The sequence below is a fragment of the Pavona decussata genome, unplaced genomic scaffold, assembly GCF_977016875.1.
Source record: "Pavona decussata unplaced genomic scaffold, jaPavDecu1.1 SCAFFOLD_100, whole genome shotgun sequence".
Taxonomy (NCBI): Eukaryota; Metazoa; Cnidaria; class Anthozoa; order Scleractinia; family Agariciidae; genus Pavona; species Pavona decussata.
This window is the reverse complement of record NW_028145515.1, coordinates 3,722,914-3,736,683: the sequence shown is the minus strand read 5'-3', so window position 1 is coordinate 3,736,683 and position 13,770 is coordinate 3,722,914. Positions and strand designations below refer to the sequence as shown.

General features: G+C 39.8%; 1 protein-coding gene across 1 annotated transcript; it reads right to left on the bottom strand.

Annotated features, from left to right (window-relative positions):
- Positions 1-198: 198 nt before the first annotated feature.
- LOC146472404 (histamine H2 receptor-like) lies at positions 199-1,081 on the bottom strand. The gene has a single exon (XM_085119550.1). It carries the CDS (start codon positions 1,027-1,029, stop codon positions 199-201), a length of 831 nt encoding a protein of 276 aa, XP_084975676.1. The 5' UTR covers positions 1,030-1,081.
- Positions 1,082-13,770: the final 12,689 nt, after the last annotated feature.

Here is a 13,770-nt window from a genome sequence, read left to right as displayed (position 1 = left end):
AAATTAAATATGCCTTTTAAGGCACGAAAAAGGCCTTTAAAAAAGAAATTCACTTAAATTTTCTCGTTGGGCGCCCCGAAATAACACTTAGTATAGTAAGCACAAATACTCGCTATAAACGATAGATCGTCTAGTTTACCTTAAGATCATACTATAATGTTTAAATTTTCGCAGAAGACCTAAAACAATTCATTGTACTTATTTGCCTCGCTTGTATGTCACAACATAAGTCACTTTTTTAAACTCGTTGTTTATGTCTCTCTTGAGAAGAGCATAAACTAAAGGATTAACAGCGGAGTTTAAAACCAAAATAGGTAGTTTATATTCAACGTCTTCACAGCTTGCGGAATAGACGACAAATACGATGGAACAACGAATGAAAATACCGTAACATATAAGAAACAGGCCCACAACGACTCCCATTATTTTAACTGTAGCCTTTTCGTGAGTTTTAAACGGAACGCGGTGGTTAAAACATAACTGTTTTGCCAACATGCGTGCTGCCCGATCATGCTTCAGCACAATATGTACCATGGATCCGACGCAGAATATTAACATAATACATGGCGAGAACTCAAAGAGTATTATGACCAGCCAACTGAAAATATCCAAAAATACACGCTTTGAAGAAATACGTGAAGATAATGGCAAAATGTCAAGAACAACTGGGATTGCCCAAGAAAAGAAAATCATTTGCTTAACGCGTCGGCTTGTCATGAAGGTCGAGTATTTTAAAGGCTTCACGACGGCGATGTAGCGGTCCAGTACTAGAATGCATAAGTTCGTCACGGAAGCGAAACCGAACAGCCACCTTACCAACGCGCGCCATTTGCAGCTATTACCACAGATGTGCTTTAAAGGAATAACGCTCAATCCAACACCGAAATCTGCCACCGCAAGTGAAACGACAAAGGCGTTGGTTTTTGTGCGGAGCTGTCGTTTGCTGCCGACAAGGAAAATAATAAATCCATTTCCAGCGACTGCTAGAATGGAAAGAAACCATCCTAGAATCCAAAACCAGGTGTCCATTTGTTCAGTTAAAGCCCTTTATTCGCTACCGCAAATGAAACATGATGTGAAAACCTTGTGGCTTTCTGTGAATTGAATTGCCTTGCTCTCTCACTGTAGATTTAATTCATACACACAGCGAAATATATTAAATGCACATTCAGCTGTTTTGCAACTTTAATTGCTTCTTAACATTTACAAATAAGAAAGGGAAGTGCTCGGTTTCCCTTTTTGATTATGAAGATATTAAAAATACGTCAAGAACAAATTATTATCGATGACATTCGTCGCTTGATCACTTACTGGCTGACATTTTGACTCTTTTTAATTTAGTCCTCCAACCCCTCCACCTATGAAAGAACCATCACCCACCTTGGTTTCTCTGTGCATTGCTTTTACTCTCTTTGATTACCAAATTAATGGTTAAACCAGTTACGAAACTAAGCTAGTAAACTTGGCAGATAAAATTTTTGAAACTGTGCCTGAGAAATGTCCAAGGCTTCCCAACTAATAGGTGCACCCAAGAGAGGATGAAGGTAAGAGAGGTAATCCCCCATATAGGTCCTATTCCCATTGCCTGATTTCATACCTTGGGGGTCTGGGTACGAGTCTGTGTATTATGGGTTATGGGACTCAACACCCACATAGCCGGAAAGAGCACACCGCAGTTTACAACATTTCCAAGTTTGGTGTTAATCAAGCTAATATTAGGAAAGATACAGCCATTCAAAAACTCCAAACTTTACTAAGAAATGTATGGAACTCCGGACGTGTGTCCGGCGTTCCATACATTTCTTAGTAAATTTTTAATTTTTTGAATGGCTGTATCTCGCCTAATATTAGCTTGATTGACACCAAACTTGAGGATGTTGTAAAGTTCGATGTGCTCTTTCCGGCTATATGGGTGTTGAGTCCCACAACCCATAATACACAGACTCGTACCCAGACCCCCACGGTATGAAATCAGGCAATCGTAATCCCTCTGAAGTTATTCTTAGATCTCCTGCGAGATCCAGTGTCCCAAGAGGGTTAAGTGATAGCCAATCATATATCCTGAATTTTACCTGCGTTGACAGCTGAGCCGATTCCCACGCAATGCTACGCGTCTTTCGCGAATTGATCTCAAAACAAAATGGCGGAACATGCATACAGGAAGCGGTGCCTGCGTATGTTTTGTGGACGAATGCGAGTTTAAAGTGGCTGTATTTGGACAACGCAGATTGGAAAAGAATCGCTCCGCATGATTTGTTTTAGAGCCCAGCTGTGCAGAAATTATGCAAGAATATTACAATACAATTAGCTGGCGAAAATTTAAGCCGTGATTGAACAGGCAAATACAAACATCTAAACCTAGGTACGAATTTTGACATTTTTATCGCAGTGAGTACAAAATCCCTTAGCTTCAGTCATTCAAATCTACCTTCTTTTTACTTTCTAATCACGTATGTAGTTAAGAGATTCGTTAGAAGAAACGCGAGAAACAAATCTTTTTTCATGCAAGAGTGTTACAGTTAGCTGTCGAAACATTGAAAGCCGCGATTGAACAGACGAGTAGAAACATCACAACCTCCGGCACGAATTTTGATATTTTTATCTCAGTGAGTTCAAAATCCGATTGGTCATTGAAATCTACATTCCATTAGCTTTCTAATTGTACGTGTAGTTAAGAGATTCGTTGGAACATACGCGAGAAACAAATCTTTTTTCATGCAAGAGTGTTACATTTTAGTAGCTGTCGAAACAGTGAAAGCCGCGATTACACAGACGAGTATAAACATCACAACCTCGGCACGAATTTTGATATTTTTATCGCAGTGAGTACAAAATTTCTTCAGTCATTGAAATTTACGTTCTATTTTCTTTTTAATCACGTATGTAGTTAGGAGATTCGTTGGAGGAAACGCGAGAAACAAATCTTTTTTTCATGCAAGAGTGTTACATTTAGCTGTCAAAACATTGAAACCCGCGATTGAACAGACGAGTATAAACATCACAACCTCGGCACGAATTTTGATATTTTTATCTCACCCTTTGGTCATTGAGATCTACATTCCATGAGCTCTCTAATCACGCATGTAGCCAAGAGATTTTTTAAAAGAAAGGCGAGAAACAAATCTTAGCTTTATTTTTGCAAGAGTGTTACATTATATTTGAATTAAGGCCGCGATTGAACAGACGAGCATAAACATCACAACCGCGGCACGAAAAATTTTGATATTTTTGTCACAGTGAGTTTAAAGTCTATTCAAACATTCAAATCTACATTCTATTAGCTTTCAAATCACGTTTATTACTAAGAGATTCGTTGCAAGTAACGCGAGAAACAATTTCTTTTATGGAAGTGTCTGATTGTGATTAGCCGTTGTAAAATTAACAACGGTGAAAGACACGTAACGCGCGAGGTAACATTATCCGCGAAAAATTCGATACCCTCTAAAAATAACTTCAGAGGGATTACGATGGGGATAGGGCCTATATGGGGGATTTCCTCTCTTACCTTCATCCTCTCTTGGTGCACCCAAACAACTTTTCAATTTTGGAATTTTAAAACGCCGCCGTAAAAGGGATATTTGTGTACGTTAGTACATTTTGATCGGTTCGGATTCTTTAGGGGAATTTCTCAGTTGCTGAATGTACCAGCTGCTGTTCGCTATCCGGCCAAAACTCCCAGCTAACTTTATTTTGCACTCGAAACGATCTTTTCAGTTCTGTCCTTCGAAAACGAAAGGGATTAATTTACACATGTTTACTTAAGGCTGACGTGACATTTTACGAAAGATATTACACTCTAGTTTTTCATCACAATTAGATGTTAATTGCTGTGGTCATTTAAGGCCTTCCAAACAGATATTGAGCAAAAAGATCCATTGAGTGTCTTTCAGTGAGTGGGTGAACCTAAACCAGATGTCCAACTGATGTGAAAGACTGGTAACGTAAGGGGATACAGAGGGTGGGTAGGGGGGGGGGGGTGCATTCATATCCCTAAATTTGTGTTATGGATGACTGTGGTTCCAACAAAGGTTTGTGTGCTAAATTCAATATTTGTAGCAAAACATTAGTTACTTTTTCGAGACTGAAGCCTGTATTAGTCAAAACAAATGCAAGACGGTATCGTAATGGGGTAGGGTAGAGCGAAATCTCACGATTCTGCAATTGGGCATTTTGACTAAGACAAAACTGAAATAAAATTCGACTAGCAGACAAAGTGAGACAAAGATTTCACTCGTCTTAGCAATTCAGTAAGGAACGTTACAGCGACAAAAAATCTCCAGACTTTTTTGCATTTCTTTCAGACTTGATCTTCATTTGGCCTGGAAAACTAGCGTTTACAGATTTCCACATTTTCCAAGAATTTTAGACTGTACGAGCCCCTTGGTCTCTCTTCTTTGGACTAGGTTTCGAGGATTTCAGTTTTTGAGAACCTTCAATAATTCACACTATTAGCAAATATAACAAAAGCAAAGCTAAATAAATATTTTAACCGGGTTTTCAACAAATTGTTGTCGAAAACGCCAAGCAATTTTATACAAAGACGTCAGAATACTGTAAATTTATGACGAGTTTACGTAGAGCGAATACGAATTAGCGTATCTTCCCTAAATCCAACTTTACTCGTGATTTCTAATGCGATTGCCGAGCGCGCTAGTAAAAATAAAAGAGAAACCCACAAAACAACAAGAAAAGAAAACAAATAAATATTCAAACAAAACACACATGGTTTCAAAAACTTTGCATTATCGTCGCCAAAATTCTAAAATCCCATCAGTTTCGAAACCCGACAAACGGCTCTGGACTGAGACACCTGGTGCCAGCCTTGTCCTCAGTCGTCCTTGGCGTGGCGCGCGGCCGAACTTGAAGTCATATGCTGAGCCACATGCAGCCCAAGCTCAATATCAGAGAACCGTTGAATTATAAGGATTTATATGGGAATACAACGGATTTGTGTAAAATGGTAGAAGATAACAGTGTTTTGTCAATAAAGTTAACTCACCCTGTTCCGTCTTGTATTCTTTGTCATTTATCAGCTTTTCAAGCCGATTCGGAGCGATTTCGGTGAGTTAGCGTTATTCGGGTTTCCACTGTTAAGTATAACGAAAGGCCGAACTCTATTTCAGCCATGCCCAAAGCGAGAAACGGAATAAATCCGTTGAAATCATCTCTGGTGTCCCAATTCCTTCATAGAATCAAAGTAGAGGTGAATAACTATCCTTCTAGCGCATTTCCGACTCGATTGAAGCCGTATCACGCTTGCTAGAAAGATTTTCTTTCAAGTCGGCTCGCTTCTGAAATTTTGAAAGATGCGCGGCCAGAGGGCCATGAACACATTGAACGTTCCATGACAGGACGCAGGCGGGCTCGACTGTAAGTTCCGCAAAGGAATGCTAGTAGAATCTACTAGCATTCCTAACATTCCTCAAATTAAGACTCACCCGGTTTCTTTTCTTTTGGGACTTGCAAGGTGTCGTAATCTGTTTTTATGTCATGGAGGATGTAATTAAATCGAAAACAAACCAGGCAGGGTATAGGAATATGATCTAGACTACATGTCACATCAAGAAGTGCCAAGAAATAAAAACGTGATCATGTGAAATTAGAGTAAATGCAAATGTACAATGTAATTGCGCTACTCGAAATGGCGGAAGCGGCCGACTAAAATAGCTCGCAAAGGCGGGCTATTTAGTGGCGCAGAGATACTCATGAAGAAAGGTTAAGGCAGAAGAGAGGAAGGAAAAAAAGAAGACGTGAGAGGGAAAGAGAGGCAAGAAATGCTGTAACGGGATCCTGCAAATGATTTGACAGTGTAAATATACGGTTTCTATTACGAAACAATCACGCGCATAACAGGACACAGGCGTTCTCTACTGTGAGTAACGTGGTGCAGAATTTACTAGCATTCCTAGATTATTCTGTTTTGAGACCACAAAATTGTATGCCGAAAGAATATGATCTAAATTTAATCATCGAGCGAATGATACGTTTTCTGAAATGAAGTGCAACATTTTTTCCAGAGTATATTCAAGAGGGCAGACATAAATCAAGCGCGCTATTAAATCACCTTGAGACACGGTTAGAAGATACATAAAAAAAGACATTGTGAGCTTGGGAGTGAAATCCTGAAAAAAGTGATCGCACGAGTGTTGTTGTCAACACAGTACAATGACAAATGCATTAATTATGGTGAATCTTGAAGAATATGCATATTCATAGAACTACCATAGTAAACAGTTCCTCTCCATTAGTTTAAATTTACTTTAAAGTATTATCATATTTGTAAGAAAAAAGTTGAGCCGGGTAAGGGAGTCTTATGTGGACAAAATTATCAGATCCCATGGCATTTGGCGAGCGGTCCTGTTAATGTTGTGACAAGTTGTCTCTCTTCACTTATTATCTGCGATACCAGATACACTAATTGTCTCGCGATTTTTCGAAGAGGCTAAAAGAACCCGAAAATTGAGTACGATATTTGCACCGGAAAAAAAGTTAACTTTTAGACGAAAGCAAAATGCACACGCACTTTTCCATAGAAGAAACACCAGACTGGCCCCGCAGAACAAGCGTTATTTTTCGTGTGTGTTTCGCGGACGAGCGCAAAACGCGAGGAAAAGGCGCACTACAAGTCACGCGCGACAGGAGTTGTGAGAAGAAAAGAATAGACATGTACATGTATATGCATACCTCTGTCTTGTTCCATCATATTAACGATGCTATAGTAAACTGTACAAGGAGAAACAACCTTCAGTCTTGTGGAAAAAATTACTTGATTTTATTTTAGAGCGTGTATGTAAGGGGGGAAGGGGGGGGGGGGGTATCCACCATTCTGATCGATATTAATTTGCCGATGCCTGGCTACACTGGTGACTGCATTGTCACATCATACCATTTAAAATTAAAGGCTGTGTTTCTGTATTAGCGTTTTTTTACGTTACATCAGACCGTGTCAGGTGGGTCACCCGCCGTTCTGATGGATAAAAAATGAAAGGCTGAGTTGCTGTATTAGCGTTTTTTACGTTACATCAGACCGTATCAGGTGGGACACCCGCCGTTCTGATGGATAAAAAATTAAAGGCTGAATTGCTGTATTAGCGTTTTTTACGTTACACCAGACCGTATCAGGTGCGTCACCCGCCGTTCTGATGGATAAAAAATTAAAGGCTGAATTGCTGTATTAGCGTTTTTTACGTTACATTAGACCGTATCAGGTGGGACACCCGCCGTTCTGATGGATAAAAAATTAAAGGCTGAATTGCTGTATTAGCGTTTTTTACGTTACATCAGACCGTATCAGGTGGGACACCCGCCGTTCCGATGGATAAAAAATTAAAGGCTGAGTTGGTGTATTAGCGTTATTTGTTTTGTTACACGAGACTATGACACCGATATCAACCACGACAGTGGCTGTGCATTTTTTTTCATTTTGCATTTAATTATTTTTACGAGTTTGCTTCATAGTCACTTCCTTCATTACTTCACCAGCTATATAGTTGCGTGTTTTTTATTGCTTTTTTGTAAAATACTGACCTCACTGATAAAAGTGTTCTATATAGTCCCCTGATTATGGTTTTGTCTGGTGTGAAAATACATATACAATTTGGACATTTCGAGCACAAAGTGGATTTGTCGTGCCCTCCGTTCTGAAAGTGAGTATCGATTGTTCCATTTCATTGTAAGTTCAGGAGTATAAATTTTAAGGGCCGCTCTGCTACACTATGAATGTTATGGCGCCTACCCCCGGAACAATAACCCGGATGATGCACAATGCAAGATCATGTTGGTCGTGTTTATGTTAAGCGTGAATATTCAAAATTGTGGTTGTCTAGGCAAATGCTCTTCTGTGATAACTTACGTCTTCTTGACTAAGCGAGACTTACCTTGGTTCTGTCCCTTGTATTTCCTTTGTTTCAATGCCTACCATTTCGCGTAATTAACACGCGCCAATTCCAAAGCAGAAGAATACGTCTCTCGGGTTTTGTCTTCGCATCTGTCCGGTTTCGCTTTCATTAGCGGCTCTTAGCAATCGCTTCCTTTTATTTCTTGCTTTGAGCATCTTCCTTTTTTTTCTCTCTAATGAACTTCCACGCGACTTTCGTGGCATGATCGATCACAATTTCGGAAGGGCGCGCTTCCTTCTCGTTCCCGCTAAACAGTGCCGTAATATAATTACGCGATCGCATTTCAAGATGCTTGTATATGTGCCCGCGTTCAGTTCCACACAGTGATAGTTATTATCCAAATTTGAAAAGCCAGCGGCTTATCGCAAAACAATAGAAACATTAGCTGGGAATGTTGTGTTCCGGAAATGAATGTACAACTAGTAGATCTAAAGGCCCGGTCAAAAAGGATGGCGATTAGTTTCCGAGCTTTGTGCACAGGACGCATCGTGCGAAATTCAGGCTAATATTTTTTTCATCATACAATTGCAGCGAAATTCGCGCAAATCGATCTTGTTGATTCATTACAAAACAAAGTACGTGGCCAAGCAAAGCGTCATAAAATCTTGGTATTTTGCCGACGGGTCCCTTTTATATAATTAAAGGTATATATACATATATATATTTTTTGATCGGTATGATCAACAATTGCTTGGTACCTCTCATCAGACGGTACGTACATAAGCACTGGCAGGCCACAGGCTTATTTAATTCGAATTTATCCTCGCCATCTTCTTATATGAGGAGTAATGCGGTAATTTTGTATCGAGTTACGATATTCAAAAACACTGTCCAGATCGCAAAGAAAGAAGTGAGAATAACATGAGCTGTTCATTCTCTGTCATATTGAATGAGATTACAGACGCCTCAAGGAACCACAAAGATTAAATCTCTGCGTGACGTCGTACTTACAGTAGACTTCCACTGCGTCCTCTCATGAACAGCACGCTGGGTAACAAAAGTTCCCTGGCACGGGTGGAACAGCGACCAGTTGTCCACAGGCAAACAGGTTCTCCTCGTGTCCTTTTTAGAACACCGTCAAGGGACCATTGTTTCCATCGACAAATCAAAATTACTATCGGAAGTGTTTCCCAAATTTAAGGGCACGATCTATTCAACCTAAATTTCCGGTACAGAATCAAATATATCGACAACCTGTTTTCCTTTTTCCCGGAAATTTGGAAATTCCGGGAATTTTCGGTTCCATTGGTCATACCATTTCGCCAGATGCTCAGCCCAAGTTTCTTACGGGATTTACAAATTACACTCGCGTTTTCTGAATAAATTTGCGATAATTTCTACTCATTTAGTTTGTGTAATGTGGCCGAACTATCCAGGAGCTAACGTCGTAGGAGCGGCATTTTTATTTCTGCGTAGTCCGCCGTTTCTGTAGTCGTTGAACGAGTAGAAATAATCGTGAGGCAGCATAAATAAAATAAAGTTATATTTTCAGGTGTCTTTTTCGTTATCGCTGGGACCTGCGGAGACGACGACGACCACAACAAGAACGTCAGAAAACAATAGTTTTAATTAGCAAAACACTGGCTCTGCACGCGCGTTATCAACTTTGGAACATCTCTTTGTCGACCTCTACAAAACAACGATGTGTAATCACCATTCAAGGTTTTATGGAGAACGTGGACGCTTGATGATTTATTTTCCTTTCCCTTTCTGAACTTTAAAGTCGCTCCTACGACGTTAGCTCCTGGATAGTTCGGCCACATTACACAAACTAAATGAGCAGAAATTATCGCAAATTTATTCAGAAAACGCGAGTGTAATTTGTAAATCCCGTAAGAAACTTGGGCTGAGCATCTGGCGAAATGGTATGACCAATGGAACCGAAAATTCCCGGAATTTCCAAATTTCCGGGAAAAAGGAAAAACAGGTTGTCGATATATTTGATTCTGTACCGGAAATTTAGGTTGAATAGATCGTGCCCTTAAATTTGGGAAACACTTCCGATAGTAATTATGATTTGTCGATGGAAACAATGGTCCCTTGACGGTGTTCTAAAAAGGACACGAGGAGAACTCGTGAACAAATCTGTTTGCCTGTGGACAACTGGTCGCTGTTCCACCCGTGCCAGGGAACTTTTGTTACCCAGCGTGCTGTTCGAACGTTCAATGTGTTCATGGCCCTCTGGCCGCGCATCTTTCGAAATTTCAGAAGCGAGCCGACTTGAAAGAAAATCTTTCTAGCAAGCGTGATACGGCTTCAATCGAGTCAGAAATGCAATAGAAGGATAGTTATTCACCTCTACTTTGATTCTATGAAGGAATTGGGACACCAGAGATGATTTCAACGGATTTATTCCGTTTCTCGCTTTGGGCATGGCTGAAATAGAGTTCGGCCTTTCGTTACACTTAACAGAGTAAACCCGAATAACGCTAACTCACCGAAATCGCTCCGAATCGGCTTGAAAAGCAGGTAAATGACAAAGTATACAAGACGAAACAGGGTAAGTTAACTTTACTGACAAAACGCTGTTATCTTCTACCATTTTAAACAAATCCGTTGTATTGCCATACAAATCCTTAAAATTCAACGGTTCTCTGATATTGAGCTTGGGCTACCTGTGCTGTATATGGGTTTTTTCTTGCTGTTGGCCATCAAGACAGCATGAAGGATCAGTTGAATAAAGCTATCCTGGCAATGCTTTATTTGCTTTCATTAAGGTGGGGGTAAACGTGAATTTGAATGGAATTTTAAGAGGTTTGAAGAAGAGATAAAAGAAAGAAAATGATTTTTAAAACACCAACAGACAGTTGATAACCACGCAAAAGCACCCCAGGTTGTTGTGGACTATTAAACTTGGTATCCGTCTATTAATTATTAACTACAAATTCTAATTTCAAAACTTCACTAAATCTTCTCTATTTCTTATTTCTCTTAATTTTACCAATCCTCCTAGAAAAACTATCTCCTCCCTAATATACCCAAAATTCACCTAAAATTTCACAAAACACCCCACAACATAGCTTTACGAGATAAGCAGAGAGTTTTTGGATTGCTTTAAACGTGAACGAGATATTTCCATTAAACTGACTTTAAGCGGCGTGGAAACGGCTTTCAGGCTTACCCCCGCCTTAAGATATACATAGTTTACTCAAGAAAGGTGCCCGCTCATCCTTCTCTTTTGTCCAATCTTATCTTTCAGCTGTTAACATATTCATATTATATTAATTTGCATTACCCTTCCATTTAACACAGTCCCGTCCCGTTAGAAATTCCGTTTCATGGCTTCTGTGTAATCCTTCCACCCCCCTTCTTCTAGCTTCCTACTCACCATTTTTTACCCGCTTTCCCACCCCTCCCTTAACAGATTTCTCTTAACTCAACAAACCGCTTCCACACGCCATGGCGGCAAACTTCGAGCCCTCCGTTGAGTTTCTGAATGTTTACAACGCCATCTAAACCTCATATTTTATTTATTAATTTATTTATTACTAGCTATTACTCGGGCCGTAAGGCGGCACGAGTTAAGGTTTCGGTAGCATTATCAAATTATTTTTTCTTTTTGGAGTCGCGATGGGCCGAGAGATAAGACTTCGGGCCACGAGTTATTGTTCTCGGTCTCGTTTTCTGTACTCGGCTGGTACGAGTTACGTTTTCGATCGTGAGGAGTGTTTACAATATGCGAGCCAGACGAGCGAGGCATGAGCAAAACATGCGAGGCATGCGAGGCATGAAAAACCCCAACATAAACTGCTAACCGTTAAGCTAACCGGGAGCTATTTAAGCTAACCTAAGTGCTATTCAGGCTAACTGGAGTGCTCTTTAGGCTAACCGGAGTGATTTTTAGGCTAACCTGAGTGCGACAAGGTTAGTTTTGTTTAACCGAAAATTTGGCAACTAAATCAGGTTATGCATGTCGACCTCGCCAAGATAGATAAAGATGTCTCACATTTACTATAGAAGAACAATCAATGTAGAAACGATTTCTGTCTTCAAATGAAAGGTGAATAACAAATGCTTTCCCCTGAATTTCATTTAAAAATATAAACAGCGAAACATTGAAAAACGTACAAGGATATAAACGTACGCGTGATGCGTAACGTTACTCTAGATCTCCGGGGCAGGGGGAGGAGTACTCAACAGATGCTTGGGTAGGGAGGTGCGGCCTGGGAGTTCAAACCCTGACCCTGTTTAAGACACAATTCTCCGATTTCCCTATCCCGTTTCGCGTTTAAGACAGAATTCAAAATTTTCAGGTCCTTTCTAAGACATTTAACCCAAAATCACATCCTGTTTAAGACTAGAATGAAATAAGAATACACTAGTTTCTCACTGTATTTTAATGCATTGGCAATTACAATCTGTTTAAGCCATTAGGTCATGTAGGGATACCCTGTTTAAGACAGAAAGTGATGAAATAGATACCCCGTTCAAGACAAAACACCCTGAAAACCATACCCTATCGGGCCGCACGTCCGCGTTAAGGTCACATAGATCATACTGAAAATTACGATCCGTCATTGACCCGGCGTCACATACATATTAGGACCGTACAAATGGTTTCTGTCTCTAAACGAAAGGTGAAAACGTAAGGATTAAAACCCGGGGATTATAAAAAGCATTCGTATGACAAATGTCGTTTTCCCCTGTATTTCATTCTGACTGCAAGAAATGCAATTCTATCTGGTGGTTACTTATTGCCTCACTATATTTCTGTATCTATCTATTTGGTAGCCTGCGAGCAAGCTCTCTTGGGGGTGGGTGGCGGGAGGGGGAAAGAGGATCAATCCCCAAGAGAGCTTGCTCGCAGGCTATCTATTTGGGGAATTGGCGATGCTGGAGGTTATCACTGATAAAAGATTGTAGGCTTTACGCACCACACAGTCAAATATGGCCCGAGTATAAGCTGGAAACAGCTTCTCGTTTAATATATATTTCTATTTACTAAAAAAGCTAAAAAGCTCTTTAACAAACCGGGTATTCATTTTGAGACGTGGTTCTAACTTCTGAGCCAGTGCATATTATTCTGTACAGGTGATTTCCAGATATTAATACTTTACTCACGGGCTTTTAGGCAACTCTCCCCTGGTTGCAATCGCGTGGTTTTACCTTTAAGTTTCAAAATTATAAAGTGTCACCATTCAAATGAAAGCTACTAAGCAGTACTTTCCTGTGGTGCTGTTTAATATACTGTGCAAGGTGGTTTTTAGTTTTAGTGGTTTATTTGCCTTTCTTTCTAATATATTTACAATTTATTGAGTGGTTAGTGTATAGCGAGGTGACCTCTAGAAACCACCAGGCTTATAGTTGAGGCCACCTTGTACCTAAAAAATATATGCTTATATAGTTTGTGCAACAAGTGTGCGGCTTTGCCAATTCAGTGTGATTATTTTATTAAAAACTCTAGCAGTTTATACTTAAAGTTGGGAAAACTTGTCAGAGAAGTGATTGTAACAGGAAGGGAATTCCAGATCTTTGGGCCTTGGTAAAGAATTGTAAATTTTTTCAGATTAGTTCGGCAATGATGCACGCGATAGTTGTTGGCAGTTCTGGTGCTATAGCCATGAATTTGACTGTTTGTCAAAAACAAGTTGAAAAACAAAGGAGGCAAAAGGTTGTTATGATAACAGTACATAAATTTCGCTATAAGAAACGTATTGATTTGATAAATGTCTAAAATTTTTAATTTGGAGAATAAAGGAGCAGAATGTGCTCTATAGTCTGAATTGGTAATAGCTCGCACAGTCCGCTTTTGCAAACAAATTCTATTTAAGTTAGTTATGTACGTAGACGACCATGTAGAATTACAATAGGTAATATAAAGATAAATTAGCGAGTAGTACAAAGTACGTTTAGTAGCACAAAGTAAGGTTCT